At 46.2% G+C, this 27844-nt stretch overlaps 1 protein-coding gene across 6 annotated transcripts in view; it reads left to right on the top strand.

The window, feature by feature from the left end:
• LOC119951757 (sodium- and chloride-dependent neutral and basic amino acid transporter B(0+)-like) overlaps positions 1-27844 on the top strand; it is a 232723-nt gene that overhangs the window by 79195 nt on the left and 125684 nt on the right. For all 6 annotated transcript variants that reach the window (XM_038775089.1, XM_038775091.1, XM_038775087.1 and 3 more), the window contains 5 exons: positions 750-881; positions 2196-2363; positions 17066-17165; positions 24980-25112; positions 26522-26662. In XM_038775089.1, coding sequence (XP_038631017.1) covers positions 776-881; positions 2196-2363; positions 17066-17165; positions 24980-25112; positions 26522-26662 — 648 coding nt within the window. In that variant the 5' untranslated portion in view covers positions 750-775. The remainder of the gene's footprint in view (positions 1-749; positions 882-2195; positions 2364-17065; positions 17166-24979; positions 25113-26521; positions 26663-27844) is intronic.

The raw sequence follows: 27844 nt of genomic DNA, 5'->3' as shown, positions 1-27844 counted from the left end.
TCGCTGGATATGAGCCTGAGTGTTCAGAGTGGCTGATCATTTTCATGCATTTTATTGAAAGTTGTGGAATAATTTAGTCCTGCCCATCTGTGACCAACAAGGGGATTGAAAATTTAGATGAGAAATACCAACTCACCCGAACAAACACCCTGATCTTTGCTGGAAAATGCAAGGTCCATCCATTGGCCGAATTATGCAGCCCATTTGTTGCTCATGGCACGCTGATTGGGAATGCCAAAGTTGTAAGATCAGGTGCCAGCAGCCAGTAAAAAAATGACTGTGGATAGGCTTTGTGCACAGGACGATTTCCTAGCAGGGGAGTGTGGGGAGGACGGGGGCATTGGAAAGGAAAAAACTGATGGGCTGTTGGCAGAGGGTAACAGGCTGGAGCTTGTTTTTTCTTTTAAGCGGCAGTGTTTCCCTTTCCCACCACAGACAACATAACCATGCCACCCCAGCTACATTATGAGGCAGCTGTTTAGTTTAACAATAATTCCAGGGGACAATGAGCTCACAACAAAGCTGTGCTCGGCATCTGCATTACATTCAACTCTCTGTCCACATTTGGTGCATTTCAACGCTTTTGATTAATGTAAGACAGGGAATTTGGGGTAAATGCAGTTGCCATTCTATTGCCAGGTGCAGTTGCATATAATTGGATGTGTTGCTTTCCACTCCGAGAGTGCACGAACAAATGTGGCAACTTCAATGCATGATGATCTTTCTCAGCTCTAACCATTGTTTTCCAGGTGCTTTTCTTATTCCCTACCTAATCATGCTGTCTCTGGCTGGGTTGCCAATGTTTTTTATGGAGTCTTCCTTGGGGCAGTTTTCTAGCCTCGGACCTGGTCAAGTGTGGAAAGCTGTGCCCATCTTACAAGGTCAGTGTTTACGGAAAACCACTCCATCTGGGTAGCCGTTTAAGAAATGTGTATGAAATCCCAGGGAATATCTCCACCTCCTCTGGGACCACCAACAAATGCCAAATGTTCCTATCAATCCCTTTGAAACAGCGAGATATATTCCAGAAGCTCCTCCTCACACTGCTTTCTTTAGGATGATTGTAAACAGGGCCATAACTTTGTGCCACACCTGACCCCCGCCTATCCCAACACCCCACCCTTTGAAACATGCTTGCAGGTGGGACTAGACCTCTGATGGTATTTTACCAGTGGTAGAGAAGGACAGAGGCCACATGGCGGTGCACCCTGGCCATCTGCCTGAGGGCTCACTGGTTGTGGACAGCTAGACCCGGAAGCCATGACTCCAATTGCTTGCCTGAAATCATGGCTTCTGTAGAATGCCCCATATCCGAATTAATTAGAGGGCGAACACAGGTGGTCCCTGCTGGTTTGGGAAACCCCTGTGAGTCGTAGAGTGCGCGATCAAGAAGGATACTTCCCACCCCAAAGCCCTCAGATTACAAGGCGATTATATAGTCAAGACATTGAATCCCCTACCATTTTGCAGCCTGAGCTTCCGTACATTTCTTTTTATTCATTTATGGGATGTGGGCTTCACTGGCTAGACCAGCATTTATTGCCATCCCTAATTGCCCTTGAGAAGGTGGTGGTCGGCCGCAGAGGTACAAGAAGGCAGCTCACCATCACCTTCTCAAGGGCAATTGGGGTGGACAATTAATCCTGGCTGAGTCAGCGATGCCCACATCCCTTGAATGAAAAAAAAAAATTGGAGCATGAGGAGCAAGAAGAGACAGATTCAATGTCCTGGCTAACATTTCGCTGTCATCCATACCATGAAACGCAGATTTTCTGATGATTTCTCTCATTGCTGTTTCAAGCCTTCTGAAATGTTCACATATTCCTATCCTTCATTGGCTTTGAAATGTTTTGGGAGGTCCTGGGGTTGCAAAAGACGTCATCTCAATATATATTCCTCCCCCAATATTTACACCCCCAACCAGCAGCACAGCAACAGATCATCACATAATGGTTTGTTGGATCTTGCTGTGTCTATCTTGGCTGTCAGGTTTCTGCCATATTGCCAATGACTGCAATTACTTAATTGGCTGTAACACTCTTTGGCCATGACAGGTGATAAGAATGCAAGTTCTCACTGCCTTTCTTACAATTGACCACTTGAGTCAAGCCACTATAGTGTTATTGACCAGCAGGTGAATGTTAAAGAGTTAACCTGTGACATTCTATTTTAAATTCCTTTGTTCGCAATTGAAGGTTTGGGCATCATAATGTTTGTCGCGTCGACATTTCAAGGCATTTACTACAACTGCATCATCAGCTACTGCATGTTCTACCTATTTGTTTCCTTCCGCAATCCTTTGCCGTGGTCAGACTGTTTAAGCTGGTCGAATGCCAATGAAACATGCTACACGATTCCCAAAGGTAATGTGACAACTTCCAATAGGTACAATAAAAGGTTCAACATGTTCATCTGAAGAATTTTCATCCTTTTTGGGTGAGAAGAAAAATGCTTTTGATTGTCCACAGATAATATATAAAGGCTGAGGGGGTGGTTGGGGGGGGGGGGGGGGGGGGGGGGGGGGTGCTGGTCTGATAGAGGTATAGAAAATTATGAGAGGCATAGATAGGGTAGACCGGAAGACTTTTTCCCCCATGGCAGAAGTGTCTAAAGCCAGAGAGCGTAAGCTTGAGGTGAGGAATAAGTGGTTTAGAGGGGATCTGCGAGAACATTTTTTCATCCAGAGGGTGGTGGAAATATGGAACGTGCTATCTGAAAGGGTGGTGAGACAGGTACTCTCACAAACGTTAGAAACATCTGGATGAGCACATAAATTGTCAAGGCATAGTCGGCTATGGACCAAATGCTGGCAAGAGGGATTCGTATAGATTGGGATAAGATGGCTGAAGGGCCTGTTTCTGTGCCGTATGACTCTATGAATGGGATTCTCTGTTTGAGAGACCAAGTGCTGACGTTGGGACTGAATGGTGCGTGTTCGACGTGGACAAAGCGGTGCCAGTCCCAGAGTGTTTCAGGTTGCGTTAATGGGACAGCACCGGCGCCACGTCGAACTTGTGCAATTCCAAAGCATGTCAACCCTGATCCCGGCCAAGGTGATGGCTCTGGTTGCATTGGAACAGCCAATCCCATTGATGGGTCGGCTGTGGCCAGTGGCTACCTGGAGAGGGTGGCCTTGAGGGGAGGGGGGGGCACCCATATGGCCCATGGCACTAATTTACCAGTGGGCAATCAGCAGTATGCGCAACCGTATGGCTGCCTTGTCGGCTGCGGCAATGGCGGTCCGCCACCCTTCTAGCTGCCACCTGCTACTCCCCCAGTCCCTGGCAGATGCCCCCCAGCCAGCGGTACAACTGTCAGAACACTATGGCAATGCCGGACATAGTTTTCTAATCTCCCACATCCTCAGCAGCCTGTTTCCCAATTTGAAATACCACAAGTGAATCTCGCCATTGGTAATACCTTCTGGCGGTGGCAGAGCATCACAGAAGGCCCGGAAAATGTCAGGTTTGGCCCATTAATGACATTCTAACGGCCTTTATTGTGCACTTGACATGCCCATGTCAGCGTACAGTGTAGAACACATTCACGCAGCTGTCGAGGGACCATGTCGGAGAAACCATGGCTTTCTCTGCCCAATCGTGTTTCCCGATTCCAGCTTCGGCCGATGGAGAATCCCGCTCTGTGACTCTAAAGGCTCCAATTGAATGCGAGGAGGTAAGATAAAGATGTGAGTGAGCCAAATGATGTTTGGATTCATGCTTCTACATGGAGTTACCATAGCAAAATATTATAAGGCTGCGAACACAAGGTTCACAGAAATGGTTTCAGGGATGAGGAACTTCAGTTATCAAGGTAGATTGGAGAAATTGGGACAGTTTTCCTTGAAAATTTGACAGAGGTATTCAACGTTTTGAGGAGTCTGGACAGAATAGAGAGGGAGGTGCTGTTCCCTCTGGTGAAAGGATTGAAAGTGAACAGAGGTTTGAAGTAATTTGCAAAAGAAACTGAAGGAATATGCGAAAACAGTTTCAAGCAGAGAGTGGTTTGAGTCTGGAATGCACTGCCTGAGATTAAGGTGGATGCAGGTGCAATTAAGGGATTAGATAGTTATTTGAAAAGGGAGAATATGCAGGGTTACGGGGATGAAGGCAGGAGAATGGCACTAAGTGTAATGCTTATTCGGAGGGCCGGTGCAGACACAATGGGCCAAATAACCTTCTCCTGCACTGTAACAATTCTATAAACACCAATGTGATAATGGACAATTTGTATGATCCGGTCCTTCTGACAGGAGGTTATCATCGCAAAGGTTGTTTCTTGGAACCTATTTCCTGCAGATCAATACTCGACACAATATTTATCTGCTTCACCACCAATGCACCATAGCTACATTCTGTATACTCTGCATGATCAGGGCCATTTAATTTAGTTGGCTAGTATTACGACACCACACCACTCCCCAACAATGGCTAGGATACTGGGAACAAAGGCCAATATATTATTTTAATTTTGGAGGACTGTGAGGAAAGGACACCTCGCTCCAGGATTGATTGCACAAAGAATTAGGGATATTGTATATTAAAACAAACTTTATTACTAACACAGTATTAAAATCTTCAACATCACACCAGAAAATAGCTTACAATTATCCCTTAAACAATACCACTCAATACAGTGAATACAATACCCTTAATTACTGTCTTTATTCCTACTTAAACAACAAGAAGACAACCATCTCAGCTCTCCATCCACCTTAACTCCACCTTAACTACCAATGGCACAGAGGACTACTTACTTTGCATACATATTCTTTGAGGAGAGACCTGTTGACACTGCTTTACTGAAAAGGTCTGAATCCTATCAGAAATTCTGGCTGTGTGTCTTCAAAAGCTGTTTCAACTGGCTTATTTCATCTCCCCCTTATCCGACAAGTCTGCACTGCTTTAAAGACTGTGAATCTCTTTTATCTAAACTACAAGCAGCAATACCTGAGGTTTGGTCCCAGCTTCATCCAGAACTGAACTGAAAATGCTTTCTCAAAAGTCCTGCCTGCCTTAGCTCCACTCAGCAATGCCAAGCTGAAAACTAATTAATTTATCAGGGAATCCCCTTAAACAAAACAAAATTGCATTCGCCTAAGAATTTTATGACTGTTAATTTCACCTCTGCAATAGCAATGAACATAAGAACATAAGAACTAGGAGCAGGAGTAGGCCATCTGGCCCCTCGAGCTTGCTCCGCCATTCAATGAGATCATGGCTGATCTTTTGTGGACTCAGCTCCACTTTCCGGCCCGAACACCATAACCCTTAATCCCTTTATTCTTCAAAAAACTGTCTATCTTTACCTTAAAAACATATAATGAAGGAGCCTCAACTGCTTCACTGGGCAAGGAATTCCATAGATTCACAACCCTTTGGATGAAGAAGTTCCTCCTAAACTCAGTCCTAAATCTACTTCCCCTTATTTTGAGGCTTTGCCCCCTAGTTCTGCTTTCACCCGCCAGTGGAAACAACCCGCCCGCATCTATCCTATCTATTTCCTTCATAATTTTAAATGTTTCTATAAGCTCACTTGGCTAAATCGCTGGCTTTTAAAGCAGACCAAGCAGGCCAGCAGCACGGTTCGATTCCCGTACCAGCCTCCCCGGACAGGCGCCGGAATGTGGCGACTAGGGGCTTTTCACAGTAGCTTTGTTGAGACCTACTCGTGACAATAAGCGATTTTCATTTCATTTTCATTTCATCCTTCTAAATTCCAACAAGTACAGTCCCAGTCTACTCAACCTCTTCTCATAATCCAACCCCTTCAGCTCTGGGATTAACCTAGTAAATCTCCTCTGCGTACCCTCCAGTGCCAGTATGTCCTTTCTCAAGTAAGGAGACCAAAACTGAACACAATATTCCAGGTGTGGCCTCACTAACACCTTATACAATTGCAACATAACCTCCCTAGTCTTAAACTCCATCCCTCTAGCAATGAAGGACAAAATTCCAGTTGCCTTCTTAATCACCTGTTGCACCTGTAAAGCAACTTTCTGTGACTCATGCACTAGCACACCCATGTCTCTCTGCACGGCGGCATGCTTTAATATTTTATCATTTAAATAATAATCCCGTTTGCTGTTATTCCTACCAAAATGGATAACCTCACATTTGTCAACATTGTATTCCATCTGCCAGACCCCAGCCCATTCACTTAACCTAATCAAATCCCTCTGTAGACTTCCAGTATCCTCTGCACTTTTCGCTTTACCACTCATCTTAGTGTCATCTGCAAACTTGGACACATTGCCCTTGGTCCCCACCTCCAAATCATCTATGTAAATTGTGAACAATTGTGGACCCAACACGGATCCCTGAGGGACACCACTAGCTACTGATTGCCAACCAGAGAAACACCCATTAATCCCCGCTCTTTGCTTTCTATTAATTAACCAATCCTCTAACCATGCGACTACTTTACCCTTAATGCCATGCATCTTTATCTTATGCAGCAACCTTTTGTGTGGCACCTTGTCAAAGGCTTTCTGGAAATCCCGATATACCACATCCATTGGCTCCCCGTTATCTACTGCACTGGTAATGTCCTCAAAAAATTCCACTAAGTTAGTTAGGCATGACCTGCCCTTTATGAACCCATGCTGTGTCTGCCCAATGGGACAATTTCTATCCAGATGCCTCGCTATTTCTTCCTTGATGATAGATTCCAGCATCTTCCCTACTACCGAAGTTAAGCTCACTGGCCTATAATTTCCTGCTCTCTGCCTACCTCCTTTTTTAAACAGTGGTGTCACGTTTGCTAATTTCCAATCCACCAGGACCACCCCAGAGCCTAGTGAATTTTGGTAAATCATCATTAGTGCATCTGCAATTTCCCTAGCCATTTCTTTTAGCAAACTGGGATGCATTCCATCAGGGCCAGGAGACTTGTCTATCTTTAGCCCCATTAGCTTGCCCATCACTACTTCCTTAGTGATAACAATCCTCTCAAGGTCCTCACCTGCCATAGCCTCATTTCTATCAGTCGCTGGCATTTTTTTTTGTCTTCCACTGTGAAGACCGACCCAAAAAACCTGTTCAGTTCCTCAGCCATTTCCTCATCTCCCATTATTAAAACTCCCTTCTCATCCTCTAAAGGACCAATATTTACCTTAGCCACTCTTTTATGTTTTATATATTTGTAAAACCTTTTACTGTCTGTTTTTATATTCTGAGCAAGTTTACTCTCATACTCTATCTTACTCTTCTTTATAGCTTTTTTAGTAGCTTTCTCTTGCCCCCTAAAGATTTCCCAGTCCTCTAGTCTCCCACCAATCTTTGCCACTTTATATGCTTTTTCCTTCAATTTGATACTCTCCCTTATTTCCTTAGATATCCACGGTCGATTTTCCCTCTTTCTACCGTCCTTCCTTTTTGTTGGTATAAACCTTTGCTGAGCACTGTGAAAAATCGCTTGGAAGGTTCTCCACTGTTCCTCAACTGTTCCACCATAAAGTCTTTGCTCCCAGTCTACCTTAGCTAGTTCTTCTCTCATCCTATTGTAATCTCCTTTGTTTAAACACAAAACAGTAGTATTTGATTTTACTTTCTCACCCTCCATCTGTATTTTAAATTCCACCATATTGTGATCGCTCCTTCCGAGAGGATCCCTAACTATGAGATCATGAATCAATCCTGTCTCATTACACAGGACAAGATCTAGGACCGCTTGTTCCCTCGTAGGTTCCATTACATAATGTTCTAGGAAACTATTGCGGATACATTCTATAAACTCCTCCTCAAGGTTGCCTTGACCGACCTGGTTAAACCAATCGACATGTAGATTAAAATCCCCCATGATAACTGCTATACCATTTCTACATGCATCAGTTATTTCTTTGTTTATTGCCTGCCCCACTATAACGTTACTATTTGGTGGCCGATAGACTATTCCTATCAGTGACTTTTTCGCCTTACTATTCCTGATTTCCACCCAAATGGATTCAACCTTATCCTCCATAGCACCGATGTCGTCCCTTACTATTGCCCGGATGTCATCCTTAAATAACAGAGTAACACCACCTCCCTTACCATCCACTCTGTCCTTCCGAATAGTTTGATACCCTCGGATATTTAACTCCCAGTCGTGACCATCCTTTAACCATGTTTCAGTAATGGCCACTAAGTCATAGTCATTCACGATGATTTGTGCCATCAACTCATTTACTTTATTCCGAATACTACGAGCATTCAGGTAAAGTACACTTATGTTGGTTTTTTGTCCCTTTGTTTTGAATCTTAACATCTCAGGGTGTCCCTGAGCTCCCACATCGCACACGAGGAGCATGACACGGGTCTGGGATCTTCTGCCATGTCTTAAACCTTAGGTAAACTTATACAACTACAATTTCAAAATAAAAATAAATAAATTAGACAATGAAAAGAAAAACTACTTACCAGTCACTTACCGGGGTTAAAAAGCACCTCCGAAAAAGCACGTTCTCTCACTCTGCACCGAATTACCTCACTGCACCAAATTATCAAGTTGCAATTCCCACTCTAGATGTGCCTCACTCCGGATTGTCTCCTTGAAAAGCGCAAGACTCCAGCATGGTCAGCCCGGCTGACCTGATCCATCCTGAAATGTATGAATGTTCTCACCTACCTGAACAGAGCACCAGTCTGCAGCTTGACACCGCTGTGTGCAGCTGACTGGAAGACTCCGCAAAGATCACACACAAGGATTGGAAACATAAAAGCTAAGGGCTATATGACCTTGAGAGTCGCGGGAATTCAGTGTCCACCACACAAGTGGAGGCTACCTCCGGCCCAATCATCTAGTAAATGAAAGTGACGGTTTTCCTTAAGAGATGGCGCCCCCTGCAGCACTGGACCTCGGTCATGTTGAGATAGTTGGATCGCAGCCTTTACACCTAGGTGGCTGGGTAGTGGTCTCATCTGCCCGGACGTCCTCCTTGCCCTCCCTGCTGACCCTGAACACACTATACCTGTGCATCTTCTCTGAGGTGATGCCTGTGACCATCTGGCCTCCTCTCTCCTCTTCCCCTCTATTCCTCCTCAGGGGAGGTGCCCCTGCTGGATATATAAATGGAGCTGATCTACACACAGTGGCTGCCAATGGGTTGGAATTGTCAGAGAGTGGTTACAAGACTAAAATGTCCTGAAAAGTCCAGAAAGTATGCAAAAAAACCTCAAAAGGACGCAGTTAAAGTTATCTCCAGTTTCACCTCACACTAAACTCTTATTAACTACTACCAACTCAGCCTGTATCCTTTTATCCTGTCCTTGGATGACAAATTAGAAAAAATGGATTGGATGCCTATCTGTGTTGCCTGTGCGCTGAACTAAAAATCACACGGGCAACGTAGAATTAAAATCAATTCAACTGTTAATCCTTTTAACTCGCTGCTTAATTGTCAGTGAGCATGCAACCAACTCTTGTTCACCAGTGATTTTATTTGGTTACTCAACTAATGTCTTCTTAATGTGTCAATTGTATTTCCCTCCACCACACGTCCAGGCAGTGCATTCCAGACCTGAACCACTCGATATGTGAAAAAGTTTCATCTTACATCGCATTTTTTTTTAAAGTTTAGAGTACCCAATTATTTTTTTCCCCAATTAAGGGGTAATTTAGCGTGGCCAATCCACCTAACCTGCACATCTTTTAGTTGTGGGGGTGAAACCCACGCAGACATGGGGAGAATGGGCAAACTCCACATGGACAGTGACCCAGGGCCGGGATTCGAACCCAGGTCCTCAGCGCCCTAGTCCCAGTGCTAACCACTGCGCCACACGCCGCCCTTGAAAATCACTTTAAATCTGTGCCATCTCATTCTTGATCCTTTTACGAACAGGAACAGTTTCTCCCCATCAACTCTGTCCAGCACTCATGATTTTGAACACCTCTCTCAAATCTCTTAGCCTTCTTCTCCCAAGGAGAACAATCACAACCTATCCTATCTTTTGAAGATTCTCATCCCTGGAAGCATTCTTGTAAACCTCTTCTGCACTCTCTCCAATGTGTTCACATCCTTCCTATAGTGTGGAGCCCAGAACTATGCACAATATTCCAACTGAGGTCCAACTAATGTTTTGTATAAGTTCAGCATAACCTCCTTGCTCTTGTACTCTGTGCCCCTATTAATAAAGTCCAGAATACTATATGCTTCCTTAACTCTTCTCTCCACCTGTACTGCTATCTTCAATAATCGGTGAACATATACTCCCAGATCTCTCTGATTCTGCACCCCCATAATATTTGTACGCCTTATTTTATATTGTCTGACCATGCTCTTCCTAACAAAATGTATCACCTCACACAGAAATCCTCTTCTGTGCTGTATTATTCTGTGATTCTCTGCATTGAAGTTCATCTGCCCACGCCATCAACTGATGTATGTCCTTTTGACGTTCTACACTGTGTTCTTCACATTTTAAAATGCTTCAAAGATTTATGTCATTCACAAACTTTGAAATTGTCACCTTCACCCCAAGGTTTAGATCTTTAATATATATCAGGATAAGCAAGGGTCTGAATACTGATCCCTGGGGAACTTTCCTACAAAGCTTCCTCCAGCCTGGAATATATCTATTGACCATTATTCTCTATTTCCTATCAATCAAACAATTGTGTATTTATTCCATAAACCAAAACGTTTTCACAAGCCTGTAATAAATGCCTTCTAAAGCCCATGTATGATCAACCACATCAACAGCATTAGCCTTGTCAACCTTTCTGTTACCTGCTCAAAAACTTTCAGCAAGTTAGAATTCCATGCTGTCTCTCCCTAATCAACCTACATTTTTCATATTTCTATTCCGAATAATTGTTTCTATAAGCTTCCCCACCACTGAAGTGGGGTGTAATTACTGGGTTTATCCTTGCAACCTTTTTCAATCAAGGGTGTAATATCTGCAATTCTCCGGTTCTCTGACACCTCGCTTGAGTCCAGGGAAGATTGGAAGATTGTGGCCAGCTCCCCTGCAATTTCCATTCTCACTTCCTTCAATATCCTTGGATGGATTGCATCCAGTCCTGGTACCTTGTCAACTTTCAGTACCGACAGGCCATTCAACACTTTCTCCTTATCAATTTTGAACCCTTCTAGGGACAGGGTGTCATAGTCTCCTTGATGAAGACAGATGCAAAATCTTCATTTATTAGCTCAGCCATACTGCCAGCCTTCATGTGTGATTTCCCTTCCAGGTCCCTAGTCAGCCTTACTCCTCACTTTACCACCATTTTACAATGCATGGGCAGCATGGTAGCACAAATGACTAGCATTGTGGCTTCACAGCACCAGGGTCCCAGGTTCGATTCCCTGCTGGGTCACTGTCTGCACGTTCTCTCCGTGTCTGCGTGGGTTTCCTCCGGGTACTCCGGTTTCCTCCCACAGTCCAAAGGCATGCAGGTTAGGTGGATTGGCCACGGTAAATTGCCCTCAGTGACCAAAAAGGTTAGGAAGGATTATTGGGTTACGGGGATAGGGTGGAAGTGAGGGCTTAAGTGGGTTGGTGCAAACTCGACGGGCCGAATGGCCACCTTCTGCACTGTATGTTCTATGTCTGTGTGCTTTAGGATTCCTTTTCATGTTCCATAGATTCTATAGAATCCCTACAATGCAGATGGGGATCTATTGGCCCAACAAGTTTGCACTGACCCTCTGAAAGAGCACTCTACCTAGGTCCACCCCCTGCCCTATCTTCGCAACCTTGCACATTATTCATGGCCAATCCACCTAACCTGCACATCTTTGGACTGTGGGAGGAAACCGGAGTGCCCAGCGGAAACCCACGCAGGCATGCGGAGAATGTGCAAACTCCTCACAGGCACCCAAGGCCAGAATCAAATCCCAGTTCCTGGCGCTGTGAGGCAGCAGTGCTAACCATAGTGCCACTGTGCTGCTCCTGCTGCCATTTAGCTGCCAACCTTTGCTCATAAGCCTCCTTTACTTCTCTCATGTGCTTTTTCACCTCCCCTCTGAACTTTATGTGTTCAGATTGACTCTCAACTGTATTTTCTACCTGACACCTGTCAAAAGCTGTTTTTCTTCTTTATCGTAATTTCTATCTCCAATGTGTTACCATTCTTAGTTTCCACAATTTGCATCAGAGGGTTCATCTTTCTTTTAGAGAGCTTTATGACTGTGGTGTATCTTTGTTATGTATCATCTTAAATGTCTGCTACTACTCATCTACCATAAGTTAGGAGTCCTCTGGACCCCATGAAGTCTCATGGCATCAGGTGAACATGTGCAAGGCAACCTCCTGCTGATTACCATTTACCTCCAGCACCCCTCCCACCTCAAAACCCGTACTTCACCAGCCCCTTCAGCTGATGAATCAGTACTCCTCTATCTTGAATACCATTTGGATGGAAAGGGGCACAGAATGTACTCTGGGACTTCAATGCCCATCACCAAGAGTGGTTAAGTAGCACAGGTAGAGATTGAGCTGGCCGCGTCCCAAAGGATGGGGATGCTAGACTGGGGCTGCGGTTTGTGGTGATAGAAGCAAAAGAGAGAAAAACGTACCAGACCTCAAACTGACCAACTTGCCTGCCGCAGATGCACCTGTCCATAACAATATTGGTAGGAGTGACGACCACACAGTCCTTACGGAGACCAAGGATTGCCTCCACGGTGGCACTAGCACCATGCCAAATGGGATAAAATTTGAACAGATCTGGCAAATCAAGGCTGGGTATCCATGAGGCACTGTGAGCCATCAGCAGCAGCGCAGTATTGTACTCAGCCACAATCTGCAATCTATCTCATGGCCCGGCATATTTCCCCACTATACTGTTACCAGAAAGTGAAGGGATTTAGCCTGGTTTAATCAAGAGCACAGAAAGGCATGCCAGGAGCAGCACCAGGCATATATAACAATGAGGTGACAACCTGGTGAAGCGACAACACAGGACTACTTGCATGCCAAACAGCATAGGCAGCAGTAATCGACAGACCTAAGCGATTCCTAAACCAATGAATCAACTCTAAGCCCTGCAGTCCTACCGCATCCAGCCGTGAATGGTTGTGAACAAGTAAGCAGTTCACTGGAGGAGACTCCACAAGTATCCCCATCCTCAATGATGAGGGTGCCCAGAACATCTGTGTAATAATCTTCAGCCAGAGGTGCCGAGTGGATGATCCATCTCGGTCTCCTCCAGATGGCCCCACATCATAGATGCCAGCCTTCCGCCAATTTTATTCACCCCACCTGATTCCCAAAATGACTAAAGGCACTGGATACTGCAAAGACTTTATGGTCCCTGACAATATTCTAGCAAGGCTTGTGCTCCAGAACGTGCTGCACCTCGAGCCAAGCTGTTCTAGTACAGCTACCACACTGGCATCTACCCGTTAATGTGGAAAATTGACCAGGTATATCCTGTACCCAAAGACAAATCCAACCCAGCCAGTTACCGCCCTATCAGTCTGTTCTCCATTAGCAGCAAAGTACTATCAAGCGGCACATACACAGCAATAACCTGCTCACGGATGCTCAGTTTGGGTTCCACCAGGGTTACTCAACTCCTGACCTCATTCATGTTGGTTCAAACATGGACAAAAGAGGTGAACTTCAAAGGTGAGGGGAGAGTGACTGCCCTTGACATCAAGGCAGCATTTGATTGAGTGTGGCATGAAATGAAAATGAAATGAAAATCGCTCATTGTCACGAGCAGGCTTCAATGAAGTTACTGTGAAAAGCCCCTAGTCGCCACATTCTGGCATCTGTTCGGGGAGGCTGGCATGGGAATTGAACTGTGCTGCTGGACTGCCGTGGTCTGCTTTAAAAGCCAGCGATTTAGCCCAGTGTGCCCATGGTGCTCTAGCAAAACTGGAGCCAATAGGAATCGTGTGTGTGTGGGGGGGGGGGGGGGGGGGGGGGGTCCGTTGGTTGGAGTCATATCTGGCACAAAGGAAGATGCTTGTTGTTGTTGGAGGTCAATCATCTCTGTCCTAAGACATCACTGCAGGAGTTCCTCAAGGTCGTATCCTAGACTGAACTATCTTCAGCTACTTCATCAATGACCTTCCTTCCAACATAAGGTCAGATGATTGCACAATGTTCAGCATCATTCTTGACTCCTCAGACATTGAAGTCGTCCATGTGTAAATGCAGCAAGGCTTGGACAATATCCAGGTTTGAGCGGACAAGTGGCAAGTCCCAGATAATGACCATCTCGACCAAGAGAGAATGTCACCAACTCCCCATGACATTCAATAGCATTACAATCACTTAATCCCCCATTATCAACATCTGGGGATTACCATTCAGCAGTTGAATGGACTAGCCATGTAAATAGTGGTTACAAGAACAGGTCAGAGGCTAAGAGTCCTCTAATGAGTAATTCACCTCCTGACTCCCCAAAGCTTATCCACATTTCCAAGGCACAAGTCAGGAGTATGATAGAACATTCTCCACTTGCCTGGATTATTGTAGCTCAACAACACTCAAGAAGCTGGACATCATCCAGGACAAAGCAGTCTGCTTGATTGGCAACCCATCCACAAACACTCCCGCCCTTCACCACCGATGAACAGTAGTAGCAGTATCATCTACAAGATGCACTCTAAGATGCACAGAACAGTAGTATCATCTACAAGATGCACTGCATGAACTCACCAGGCCTTCTTCGACAGCACCTTTCAAATGCATGACCATTACCACCTCAACGAACAAGGGCAGCTATCACCTTGTAACACCACCAATGGAACTTGCACTCCATGCCTGCCATCATCCTTCACTGTCAATAAGTGAAAATCCTGTAATTCCCTCCCTAGCAGTATTGTGAGTGTACCTACGTCACATGGACTTCAGAAGTTCAAGAAGGCAGCTTACCACCATCTTCTCAATGACAATTAGGTATGGACAATAAATGTTGGCCCAGCCAGCAATGCCAACATTTCAATAATGAGATTTAAAAAATGATACCTTTTGAGCTATTTCCCAGTCTACTTCTGCTGACTGGTCTTCAAAACTTTATGATTGGCTTTATTTACATTTAAGATGCTAGTTTCAAACTCATAACTATGAAACACAAACGGAATGTGTAATTCCGCCATGTTATGATCACTCTTCCCTAGAGGATACTTTATGATGTGGCAATCTATAAATCCCTTTTCATTAGACATTACCAGGTTTGAAATTATCTGGTTGATTCCACAACATATTGTTCTAAGAAATTGTACGGAAACCATTCTATAAACTTATACTTACCTATGAAGATTAAAATCCCTCAAGATTATTGAAGTGCATTTCTCACAAGCTCCATTATGTATTGATTTATATTCTGTCCTACATTGTAGTTGCTGTTAAGGGGCATATAAACAACACCTACCAGTGACTTACTTCCCTTCTTATGTCTCATTTCAACCCAAAGTGATCCCAAATTTTGATATTTTTACTAAAATAACTTTTCGCCACTGTACTAATTTTACCCTTTATTAACAAAGCTAGCCTACCTTTGTTTCCTTTCTATCCTTTTGAAATATCATGGGCGGCATTCTCCGACTCCCCGCTGGGTCGGAGAATCCCCGGGGACGGCGTGAATCCCGCTCCGATGCTGGCTGCCATATTCTCTCTGGTGCCGGTTTTCAGGCGGGGCGGGCATCACGCCGGTCAGGGGCCATTGGCAGCGCCCCCCCCTCCCCCGGCAATTGTCCGAGCGCCCTCAGTTTTTGGTCTGTCCCGCCGGCGTGGATTGGACATGGTTCCACATGGCGGGACCTGGCAGGTAAGTTGGCTGGTGCAGTCCTCGGGGGGGGGGGGGGGGGGGGGGGGGTCGTGGGGGATCTGACCCACGGTGGCCTGGCCCGCGATCGGAGCCCACCGATCTGCAGATGGGCCTGTGCTGTGGGGGCACTTCTTCCGCACCGGCCCCTGTAGGGCTCCACCATGACTGGTGCATAGAAGGCACCCCCCCTGCGCATGTACCAGAATACGCCGGCGGGTCTCCGCATGCGCTGAATCACGCTGGTGGTTCTGCGCATATGCTAACTCGCGCAGCCCGATCGGCGCTGGCTGCAGCCAACCCCTCCGGTGCCGGCCTAGCCCCTGGAAGTGCGGAGAATTCCACAACTTCCGGTCGGCCCGACGCCGGAGTTGTTCATGCTGTTTTTTACGCCACCGTTGGGCCATCGCGCCGATTTGGGAGAATCCTGCCTAGTATCCCTTGTCTATTAAGTTCCCAGACTTGGTCACCTTGCAACCTTTATCGTGGCATAGCAAGCCACTGGGTTGCAAAAAGTACCGACACTGCCACCCTGACAGGAATAAATTTTGTCTTGTGCAGAAGGATTCAAAAGGAAACAGACTGTATTCAATACAACAGATAGTGTTAAATGAGGAACATTTTAAGAGGGTAAAAGAAATTAAATTGTAAACAAAATTCAGATCCTGCAGAGGGAATATTATCTTGATATTAGGGAAACTAATTCAGAGTTAATTTTATTTAAAGGGGTTATTGGAATATGGAATGCCTTCCTGAAAATGATTATTGATGTCAGTTGAATAACTATGGTTAAAAGGAAATTGGATAAGTAACTTCAATATAATTAAACAGTACAGCTTAGTTTAATGGATGCTCTACCCCCGCCATCTGGAGAGTTGACGGGGAACACATCACCCTCCAACATCCCTGATAACTGGTTTATGCTCAAGCGAGGGGGTGGGGGTTGCAACAGTGGCAGGGGTATGTGGTGGGGGTGAGTGGGTAATGATGGGAATTGGCTGGGGTTGACGGAGGTCCAGAAGTGACTGGTCTGCGAGGGGACGGCGCCCACAGTCAGAAGGGGGCTTCCAATTGAGGCGCCACCCCAAGATCGAGGATAGCACATTATTTCATTTTCCACCCTCAGTTATCCGGTGCTCACCAGCCAGAACATTGAGGCTGGGCTGGAAAAGGCCCACTAAATTAAGGGCCTTAATAGGAGGTGTGTTTCCTGTCCGAGACCGCTTCCCCCACGTTCCTCCCATGTTAAAACCCACCGGGAGGTAGAGTAAAATTCAGACCCTGGTATGGAGCACAGGAACAATGCAAGAAATGATTTTTTCTTATGATCAGTTTTCCATGACTCCATTTTACCATCTTTCAGATCCTGCATGCACATTTGGATTTGCATCTGGTGGTCAAGGAACTAGCGATGACTGCAAAAAGAATGCAACTTATCAGAGCCGAAGTGAGCATTACTGGGAGTAAGTATAAATTTTGCAGGTCGCGGCAACTATAGATATTAGTGGAATTGGTATGTTGAATCCACTGCTGGTTTGATGCAACTGCACTACTTCGGCAAAGATTTGAGTGAAGAGGGCTGATTCTAGTGTTGTGAGCCATTTCGACAAGGTGGGAGTAGTTTTCCGGGTGATCATTGTTTAATCATTGTTTAATCATTGGACCAGATCCATTCCTCACCTGAGATCCATTGTAACACCTACAGCTCTGAACGAACCCCCAGCACGAGGCATAATCCCCAAACGTCAACTTGGATATTTGTGGCGGGGGAATTTGGCAGTGTGGCCAACATTTCAGGGATTGCAGTGGCACCATCAGAACAGTGGGTATTTTATGGTCACATTCATATATTATCATAGAATTTACAGTGCAGAAGGAGGCCATTCGGTCCATCGAGTCTGCACCGGCTCCTGAAAAGAGCACCCTACCCAAGGTCAACACCTCCACCCTATCCCCATAACCCAGTAACCCCACCCAACACTAAGGGCAATTTTGGACACTGAGGGAAATTTATCATGGCCAATCCACCTAACCTGCACATCTTTGGACTGTGGGAGGAAACCGGAGCAACCGGAGGAAACCCACGCACACACGGGGAGGATGTGCAAACTCCGCACAGACAGTGACCCAAGCCGGAATCGAACCTGGGACCCTGGAGCTGTGAAGCAATTGTGCTATCCACAATGCTACCGTGCTGCAGTAAAAAAAGTACTGCATTGAAAGCAGTAAAAGTAGTAAATTCCCAAGATTGTGAGGCTCAAAACCCACAAGCAACTGCCATAAAGACCACCTCTTTCTCTGAGTGCAGCAGTGAGTGGGGGATGCTCTGATAGTGTGGTTCCCATTGCCACACCACTTCTTGACATAAAGCAGGCATGGGATACAGCAGAGGTGGGGTAGGATTGGTGGAGGGCGGGGGGGGGGGGGGGGGGGGGGGGGGAGTGCAGTTAGATCCCCAACTACAACACGAGACCCCAGCAGCCATCTAAGGATGAGCCTTCCAAGTGGTCGTGATTGGAGTCTAGATGGGATTGCAATCAAAAATTGAACTTTTTTTTCCAATTAAGGGGCAATTTACCATGGCCATTCCACCTAGCCTGCACATCTTTGGGTTGTGGGGGTAAGACCCACGCAGACCCGGGGAGAACGTGCAAACTTCACACGATCAGTGACCCGGGGTCAGAATCGAACCCGGGTCCTCGGCACCGTCAGGCAGCAGCACTAACCACTCTGCCACTGTGCTGCCCCAAAAATCAAAACTGATGCCAACTTAGAACATTGCCTTAGTCACAACACCATCTCATTTTCAAGTACAGACGTGACGGTAGATCTATGGAAAATTACTCTTTTAAACTGGGTACAAATGCATCTGGGCATATTCTTATGATATTGCTGAAACTTTAAAGACAAATGGGGCTGGATGCTCCGCAGCCCCGTGGTGAAATCGCGTTTGGGGGAGCGGAGAATCCACTATTACGCCCGAATCGGGACCGGCGCCTGTCCCACGATTCTCCAGTCCCTGTACGCCTCACCGTGTAAGGACAGAATGGTGGCTAACACTGCCTCCTCAGTGTCAGAAACCAAGTTCAATTCCGATCTTGGGTGAATGTGTGGAGTTTGCATGTTTTCTCCGTGTCTGCGTGGATTACCTCCGGGTGCTCCGGTTTCCTCCCACAGTCCAAAGATGTGCAGGTTAGGTGGGGTTACGGGGATAAGGTGCGGGACTCGGCCTAGGTTTGGTGCTCTTTCAGAGAGTCAATGCAGACCCTGTGGGCCGAATGATCTCCTTATGTACTATAGGAATTCCATGGTTCTCTGGCAGATTTCCTTCCCTAAATGAACATTTGGGTTGTTTGAAAATGGAAATCGCTTATTGTCACAAGTAGGCTTCAAATGAAGTTACTGTGAAAAGCCCCTAGTCGCCACATTCCTGCGCCTGTTTGGGGAGGTCGATACGGGAATCGAACTGTGCTGCTGGCCTGCCTTGGTCTGCTTTCAAAGCCAGCGATTTAGCCCTGAGCTAAACAGCCCAGCCCCTGGATAATCACCAATGGTTTCATGTTCATCATTAGACTTTTAATTCCAGATTTCTATTGAATTCAAATTTCACCATCTTTCCTGGTGGGATTTGAGCTCGGGTCCACAGCCATTGGGATAAGGAGGTACCAGCGGATGTATATATATTTGGATTCTCAAAGACATTCAATAAGATTCCGCATGAAAGGATATTGCAAAGAAAATAATACTCGAGAGACTTTGATTGAGGATTGTTTAATGGACAGAAAATAGACAATAGTAATAAAATAGCTATTTTTGGGTTGACAGGCTTGTTGGGTGTTGCAACAATTAGTACTTGTCCCTCAGCTATTTACAATCTATGATGAGAATTTAGATTTAAGAACTTAGATTAAAGGACCAAGTTTAATGAAAATAAAGTTAGGTGAGAATATAATTTGCAAGAAGGACGCAAATTGCATAGGACAGGTATCGACAGGTTAACTGAGTGGGCAAGAAGGCGTCAGATAGAATATAATGTGAAAAAATATAAGGTTATTCCCTTCAGTAGAAAGGTTAGAAAACAGGGCCGAGATTCTCCCCTACCCGACGGGGCGGGGGGGTCCCAGCGGGACGGAGTGGCGTGAACCACTCCGGCGTCGGACCTCCCCAAAGGTGTGGAATTCTCCGCACCTCTAGGAGCAAGCCCTCACATTGAGGGGCTAGGCCCATGCTGGAGTGGCTCCCGCTCCGCCGGCCGGCGCGAATGGCCTTTGGCGCCCGCCAGCTGATGTCATACTGGCACATGCGCAGGGGAGGGAGTCTCTTCCGCCTCCGCCATGGTGAAGGCCATGGCGGGGCGGAAGAAAAAGTGTGCCCCCACGGCACAGGCCCGCCCGCCGCTCAGTGGGCCCTGATCGCGGGCCAGGCCACCGTGGGGGCACCTCCCGGGGTCAGATCGCCCGTGCCCCCCCCCCCCCCCCAGGACCCCGGAGCTCGCCCGTGCCGCCAATCCCGCCGGTACCAGAGGTGGTTTAAACCATGCCGGTGGGAAAGGCCTGTCAGCGGCGGGACTTTGGCCCATTGCGGGCCGGAGAATCGCCGCGGGGGGCCCGCCGACCGGCGCGGCGCAATTCCCGCCCCCGCCGAATCTCGGGGGGCGGAGAATTCGGGACACAGCGTGGGCGAGATTGACGCCGTCCCCGGGCGATTCTCCGACCCCCGGGGGGGTCAGTGGCTAATAAATGTAATAGATATGTAATAAATAAATATCATTGGACACTTTCTGCACAGCACGCTGCATTCTGGGAAGAGGACAGTGCGAGCAGGGGTGTTCCAAGAGTGATTTGGAAGGCTCTGATTTAGCGAAATCCTGAGACCACATTGCCTAAAATGGCTGATGTGATGCCTGAATTTAGGCAACAGGTTTGCACATCACTCATCAAAGATCAGGCGTTTTGCTGCTCTTTGGGTCCTGAAGCAATGCTAATTCAAGGGCTACTCAGCAAATTGAACAGCTGGTGGGGTGGTTTTGTGGAATGTCTTCTGAGGTTTGCTGGATAGCAGCATTCTCCTGAAGATTGCCCCATCAGATTCTTCATCTGAATTCAGCTGCCATCTTGTCCTTTGGTAATTTTGCCCATCAGCTGCCCTGTTCTCCTGGCCTGGTTGCAACCCTCTGATACCCACGCAGTGCCTGAAAATCCCGACTGTACACTAACCTGTAACATTCACACAACGGCAAACTCAAAACCAGTGGATGAGAATTTAAGGCAGAGTAATGGCACTGCTTCATCAGTGTGGTGGGGGCCCTGCTGTTTTTGCCACTGGATATGCTGTAACTTCCCAGGCAGTCACGTGAAAGTGGAAAATTAGAATATAAGGTTTTGGGTGAGGGAATTATGAGGATGGTGTTGGAGAGGAAAACAGGAGTTCCAGCGCCACACCATCTGCAGCCTCCACTTCATTTCACACCTGAGGATGAGGGTAAGGGAGAGTGGACAAGGTATGAAAAGCTCAGGAGACCTGAGGAAGTGAATCAGAACGGCAGTTCATTTTCAGCCACAAGACAAGACCGCAAGGCGACACACACCACCTACGTCCCAACCGGAACTGCCGATCATGCCGGTCCCAATCTGGGCCCGTTTTTAAGGGCTGATTCTATGAGTCCCAGCTGATGGGCCTGCGCCCTTGAGCAGGGAAATTGGTATTCCAGGAGTCCCAGGGAAGATCAATCGGTCGTGGGAGTTATTACATCCCTCCTCCCAGACGTCTGAATGTTCATTTTTCGCTGGATTCAGAGGAGTTCTCCTTCACCACATTCCCACATTTGTGCTTCCAGCAGCTGTGGGGCTCGGTCGGGGTATGGAACACATCGGGGAATGTCGTTTCCACAGCAACCATTGGAAGAGTCCTGTTGGAGGTCTGTCTCTGACTTTACTATCCTCCGATAATATTGAGGATTCAGTACCCATATTTGATGTAGTCTCCCATCTCATGGAGACCTGGGCACTGGTCCCTGGACGGTTGTGCTCCCTAGGCATGATGGAACAAAGGATTGATTTGTCTGATGGGGTTAGCTTTGGTGCAGGCCTCCGCCTTTGAGGTGGTCCACATGTTTGCGTACAGTCCATTCTCTGGTTTTAACGTATGGGAGACTGGTCCTGTCTTCTCCACTTAGGTCCCCGCAATCCATTCGTTACTATCGCCAAAACTCTGGATGTATGCTGTGTCTTCTGGCTTGAATCCATTGTCCTGCCTCCTGTGGTCACAATACGGGCAGCACGGTAGCACAGTGGTTAGAACAGTTGCTTCACAGCTCCAGGGTCTCGGGTTTGAATCCCGGCTTGGATCACTGTCGGTGCGGAGTCTGCACGTTCTCCCCATGTCTGCGTGGGTTTCCTCCGGCTGCTCCGGTTTCCTCCCACAGTTCAAAGATGTGCAGTTTAGGTAGATTGGCCATGATAAATTGGCTTTAGTGTCCAAAAAAGGTTAGCTGCGGTTACTGGGCTGGGGAAATAGGATGGAGGTGTGGGCTTAAGTGGGGGTGTTCTTTCCAAGAGCTGGTACGGACTCGATGGGCCGAATGGCCTCCTTCTACACTGTAAATTCTAAGAATTCTCTACCTTCTCTGGAGGTCATGTTTATTTTCCAGCTTCCCACCAAGGTTAGGAATTGTCAATTTTAATTGGGTTCAGAGCTGTCGACCCAGCCTCTGCTGGTCGTAACATGTGGTCTGGTCTGATAATTAAACTAAAAACATCCCAGTTTTGTTTCAACTCACCCTGTGGTACATTTTTTCTTGCCTTGCTTAAAGGTTTGCACTTCCCGCTCAGCTAGAAAGTTCAAAGAACATGACATGGGGCGGTTCGAATGTGCTTCATCCCATTCGACTGCATAAACCCCAGAAATCCCCCACTTGTGAAAGGGATGCTTTTGTCAGTGACCAGCATCTGTGGAATAATGTGACTGCGGAATGATTGGCGTAGCTTCTCCATGGTGACTCGCGAAGTGGTGGAAGGCATTGGGTATACCTCCATCCACTTTGAGTGGGCATTGACCAATGGCAGAAACATTGACCCCAGTAAGGGCCTGGCCAAGTTGGCATGCAAATGCACTCAAGGGAACCCCACGGGTGGTGCAAGACTGATGACGGGAGGTTTTGATGTTCTTGACATGCTGCACACTACTGCATCAATATCTCAATATCGCCATCGAGGCCTGGCCACCCCATGTAGCTCTTCATTTTAGAAACCTCCATTTGCCCACTGTGCAAATCCTGCAAATTAGCTTTGGGCCTTGCCTCAGGACGAGCATGCGGGTTCTCCACAGGAGGATGCCGTCCTTTTTTTTTTTCAATTTAAGAGTGTTCAATTCATTTTTTACAATTAAGAACAATTTACGTGGCCAAGTCACCTACCCTTCACATCTTTGGGTTGTGGGGGTGAAACCCACGCAAACCCCAACCGGACAGTGACCCAGAGCTGGGATCAAACCTGGGACCTTGGCGCCTTGAGGCAGCAGTGCTAACCACTGTGCCACCGTGCTGCCCCCGAGAGGATGTTGTCATTATCACTGAACGCATGTTGCTTAGTTGCAAATGTGCATAGTTCATCTGGACGTTTCCCCTGCTGTTCCTCATGTAGGATGACGTGGCATAGTTTTGCCAATGTATGATCCTTATGAGTCCATGCATGAACTTGTGAGGCTGTGACAAGTATTGTCCATGAAATTTAGTGCCAATACAAATTTGACCACCCTTGGCGGGGATGGGAGCGTATAGACAGCGGAAGTCGGCTAAGGGTATCTACGTGCACAATCTGTGCGCCTGGGCGATACTCAAAAGTATATTCACACGTTACCATCAGCAATGCTCACGCTGGACACTGGTCGAAGTTATTGGCGGTATCATTTTATCTTCTTGGAAAAGGCCGAATATGGCCTTGTGGTCCGTGATTATTGCAAACCTATGTTTTTAGATGTATTGGTGAAACCTTTTAACTGTGAGGATCTGGCACTTTATTTTTGCAAATGCCTGTTCTTGTGGGTATACCTCCATCCACTTTGAATGGGCATTGACCAATGGCAGAAACATTGACCCCAGTAAGGGCCTGGCCAAGTCGGCATGCAAATGCACGCAAGGGCACCCCATGGGTGGTGCAAGACTGATGACGGGAGGTTTTGATGTTCTTGACATGCTGCACACTACTGCACCAACATCTCAACATCGCCATCGAGGCCTGGTAGTCTGATAATTAAACTAAAAACATCCCAGTTTTGTTTCAACTCACCCTGTGGTACATTTTTTCTTGCCTTGCTTAAAGGTTTGCACTGCCCGCTCATCTAGATCGTTCGAAGAACATGATATGGGGTGGTTCGAATGTGCTTCATCCCATTCGTCTGCATAAACCCCCGAAATCCCCCACTTGTGAAAGGACCTTTCTATGCCCATTTCTGGTGCTTCTTTGGGAACACATGCAGAGGTGCTAGTTTGGTTGCTAGGTTTGGAATACATTTTCCATAATAAGTAATGAGCCCCCAGAACAACCTTAGCTCTGTCGTGTTCTCGGGCATTGGCGCCCGCTTGATGACTCGGACTTTCTCTTCTACAGTGCAGAAGGAGGCCATTTGGCCCATCGAGTCTGCACCAATCCTCTGAAAGTGCACCCTACCCAGGCCCACTTCCCCGTCTCATCCACGTAAGCCCACCTAACTTTTGGACACTAAGGGAAAATTAAGAAGGGGAAGCTTGACTGTCCACATTGTTTCCAAAGATGGTGCTAGGCAGTTCCTGCTAAATGCAGCGCTTGGGAGGGGAGGGTAACGTGACATCCACTATAATCACTCCATTGAGGTGGATATACCCAATCGACGCACTGCCCACCTCGACCTTTACTGGCATAATCTCACTTGCGAAAGCTTATTGAATGCCATCGAAAATGCCACATGGCCAATGCCAATTGGCGCTCCCTTCACATCCATATTTGTCATGTCTTCAAAGGACTTGGCCACAGATGCAATCCTTGCTCAGGAAGCCAATAATGAGTTAAATTTGACTTCATTTGTGTTTCCTAGTTCAGACGCTGCTGAATTTTTCTGCGTTGCACTGTGACCCTTTCCCCCAAGTAATTAAACAAGCTCTGTGCGTTCCTGAAGAATTAACCCTTGAACAAATAGCTTCTGTGTTTGTTTACATTACAGGGTGACTATACAGCCAAAATTTGAGACTAATTGCCCTTGTACAGAATGACTGCCTTAACATGCTCTGTCATTTTTCATTTAGTGTCGTTGTTTTACGCCGCTCAGGATCAATTAATGAGACTGGGGGGATTGTCTGGCATCTCGCCCTCTGTCTGTTTCTATCCTGGTCGATAGTTTTGGTCGTGTTGTGCAAAGGAATCAAATTTTCAGGAAAGGTAAAATTTAATTTGGCAAATGTTAAACATTTTCTATGCTGGCGAAGGCAATAAGGGAAAGGTATTCAGAAATAAAACACAAAAACAAAGACAAAGTGAACCCCATTTACAGATCTGGTTCTGCTGATGGGTGATTCCCCCTTGTGCTTTTGATGTGGTGGGGGTGCATGGGGTATCGGCTTGTGAGGGGACTGCCTTTGTGTTTGCCTCTTCAAGGTCACCATCGCAGCCTTTCTCTTCAAAGAGGTCCAGCGAAATATCAGGACACCCTTTATTGGTACCATCCCTCCAATGTGCCAGCTTTCTATTGTGTGTAGGAGCTGCAAAAATTCCTCACAATTCTATGTCTGAATTACTTCTGGCACAGACCTTGAGACCTCACCATCACCTTCTGGCCATCATTGTCAGATGTGACAGGGCAGCAGATGAGATTGGTGAACTTGATCAGCTGCAGCCAGTCATAGCTCCTGAGCACCCCCCCTCCCCTCCCCTCCCCCGACCCCCGATACCCCACCTTGCTATATCTTTTCTTAATGATTTATTTCATGCATTGAGCATGATGGGATCAGGGTTCTCCTGAGAAATCAGCTAGTATAAAGGTCAAAGTGTTCAAGTGTGGCCATACAGCCCCATCTGGTGGTAGGAGCCATGTACTGCTTGTCACAGAAAGGCAATTTTTCTTTGCGGGCAGATATAGGTTATTAGTCCTCTGCGTTTTTCCAAAAAGTTTTTTAATTATTCTGATTGACAACCCATATGTGCATGGTAAGGCAAGTAGCAGCAAAATTAAATGAATGCAATAGTAAACTGGCTAAAATTAATCTCCAAACCGCTCAGAAATGGCCGATCTGGAGCTTGTGAATCTATTAAAGCCCCTTTTCGTATTAGAGGTTCTCCACAAAACTACATTTATCTCATTGCTTTTTGAGGGACATGGCTGAGCACAAATAGCTTCTGTGTTTGCTTACAGTGCAGCAGTGACTATATATCCAAAGCTCGAGATTAATTGTAAAATGCCTTGCGTTCTCTCAAAAATCAATTTGTTTTCAAAGCTTGTTAATCTGTTCAGGCGAAGAGATTTTTAAGTTTTTATTTGAGTCAAAGACGGCTTAATTGAACAACAGAAGTAGTATTAATGTCTGTGGTCACCTTCATTGCATTTGCCCCATTGTACTTGTTGGAATGTGTTGCCTTTGCACTTATCAATGCAAGATTAGAGCTAGAATAATATTTTATGTTTTGAATATGTCTGTAACACAGTGTTAAATATACGCTTCATATTGTTATTACTCCTCCAATTGTCTTCAGCTTCATTATAAATCTATCAGTTTGCTAGTCAATTGGATTCAATACTGTAAATGTTGTACCAGTAATGCAGGGAAATCTAACAAGCTCCTCTCCATGGTCAGGTGGTTTATTTTGCTGTGACATTCCCTTATGTGGCCCTAATTTTACTGCTGATTCGAGGTCTTACCCTGGAGGGAGCTTTTGAAGGAATTGAATTCTACATAGGAAAACGTTCAAATTTCTCCAAACTGGCTGAACCTGAGGTAAATATGCCAGCGTATTCCATTTCATGCACATTTCTGAGTCAGAGAATTAGATACTTCACTCTATGTTGCTGCGTAATTAACGTGTTCAGATTGTAAATTGAGTATTGCAAGATATTGAAAGGTGAGGGAGAGAAGGATCCAGTCACTGTGGTGGTCCATGGACCAACAATACTGTATAGGGGACAGTAGACCAGAGGCCCTGTTCAGAAATCACCAGAAATGACAAGGACAACAAGGGAAATCATCTCTGAAGACTAGAGAATCATCTGGAGGGGAGGATTAGTCTTAGCGGTTAAAGCTTAAATTACTTTGATGATAAGAGATGGTACAATGAAGTAAACAGGCATGGAGACTTTATAGGTAGAATTTAAAATGTAGAAGGATTTAACTCTATAGTGGAAGGTTACGCCTGGGGCCCCTGGCAGTCAAATGTATTGAAACAGCAAATGTATTGAGGCCACAGGTAAGTTTGCACAGGGATAAACTGATTAGGGAGGTGAACACATGGTTGAATAAGTGGTGTGGGAAAGAGGGGTTGCATTTTATGGGATGTTGGTACTAGTACTGGGAAAGAAAGGAGCTGAACTATTGGGAGAGGCTCCATGTGAGTTGGGCTGAGACCAGGAGTTAGCTTTCCTGATGGAAAGGATGAACAGGGCAGTCACCAGGACTTTAAACCTGTAAATGGGAGGAGCATCAAGGCTGGAAAGGTAAGATTAATACAAGCTCAAAAACTCAAAAACTATCAAAAGGAAAGGGAGCAGTGCGATCGTCAGAAATTATGCTCAATGACCCCAAAATAAATGGAAAAACTCGAAGATTAAACCGGGAATAAAGAAATGCGAAATGTGTGAGCAAAACATCAGTAGAATGTCAGAGTTGGGGTTCAAATAAATGTTCTTTGCAAATGCACAGCATGTAAGGAACAAACTGAATAAATTGCAGGCACAAATGCAACTTGATATGGTGTAGACATGGTGCCCATTACTGAGACAAGATTTAGAAAGGTGGTGAGGGCTGGATATCAGGCTGTGTGGGGTTTACAGGAAGACTAGAGGCAGTGAACACTTTATGTGTAGAATTTTAAATGTAGAAGGATTTAACACTTTTGTGGAAGGTTATGCAAAGGGCCCCTGGTAGTCAGTGTGAAACAGCAAGTATATTAATGCAGAGATTATA

The sequence above is a fragment of the Scyliorhinus canicula genome, chromosome 17, assembly GCF_902713615.1.
Source record: "Scyliorhinus canicula chromosome 17, sScyCan1.1, whole genome shotgun sequence".
Taxonomy (NCBI): Eukaryota; Metazoa; Chordata; class Chondrichthyes; order Carcharhiniformes; family Scyliorhinidae; genus Scyliorhinus; species Scyliorhinus canicula.
The sequence above is the reverse complement of the archived record's forward strand: the minus strand, read 5'-3'. Positions and strand labels throughout refer to the sequence as shown.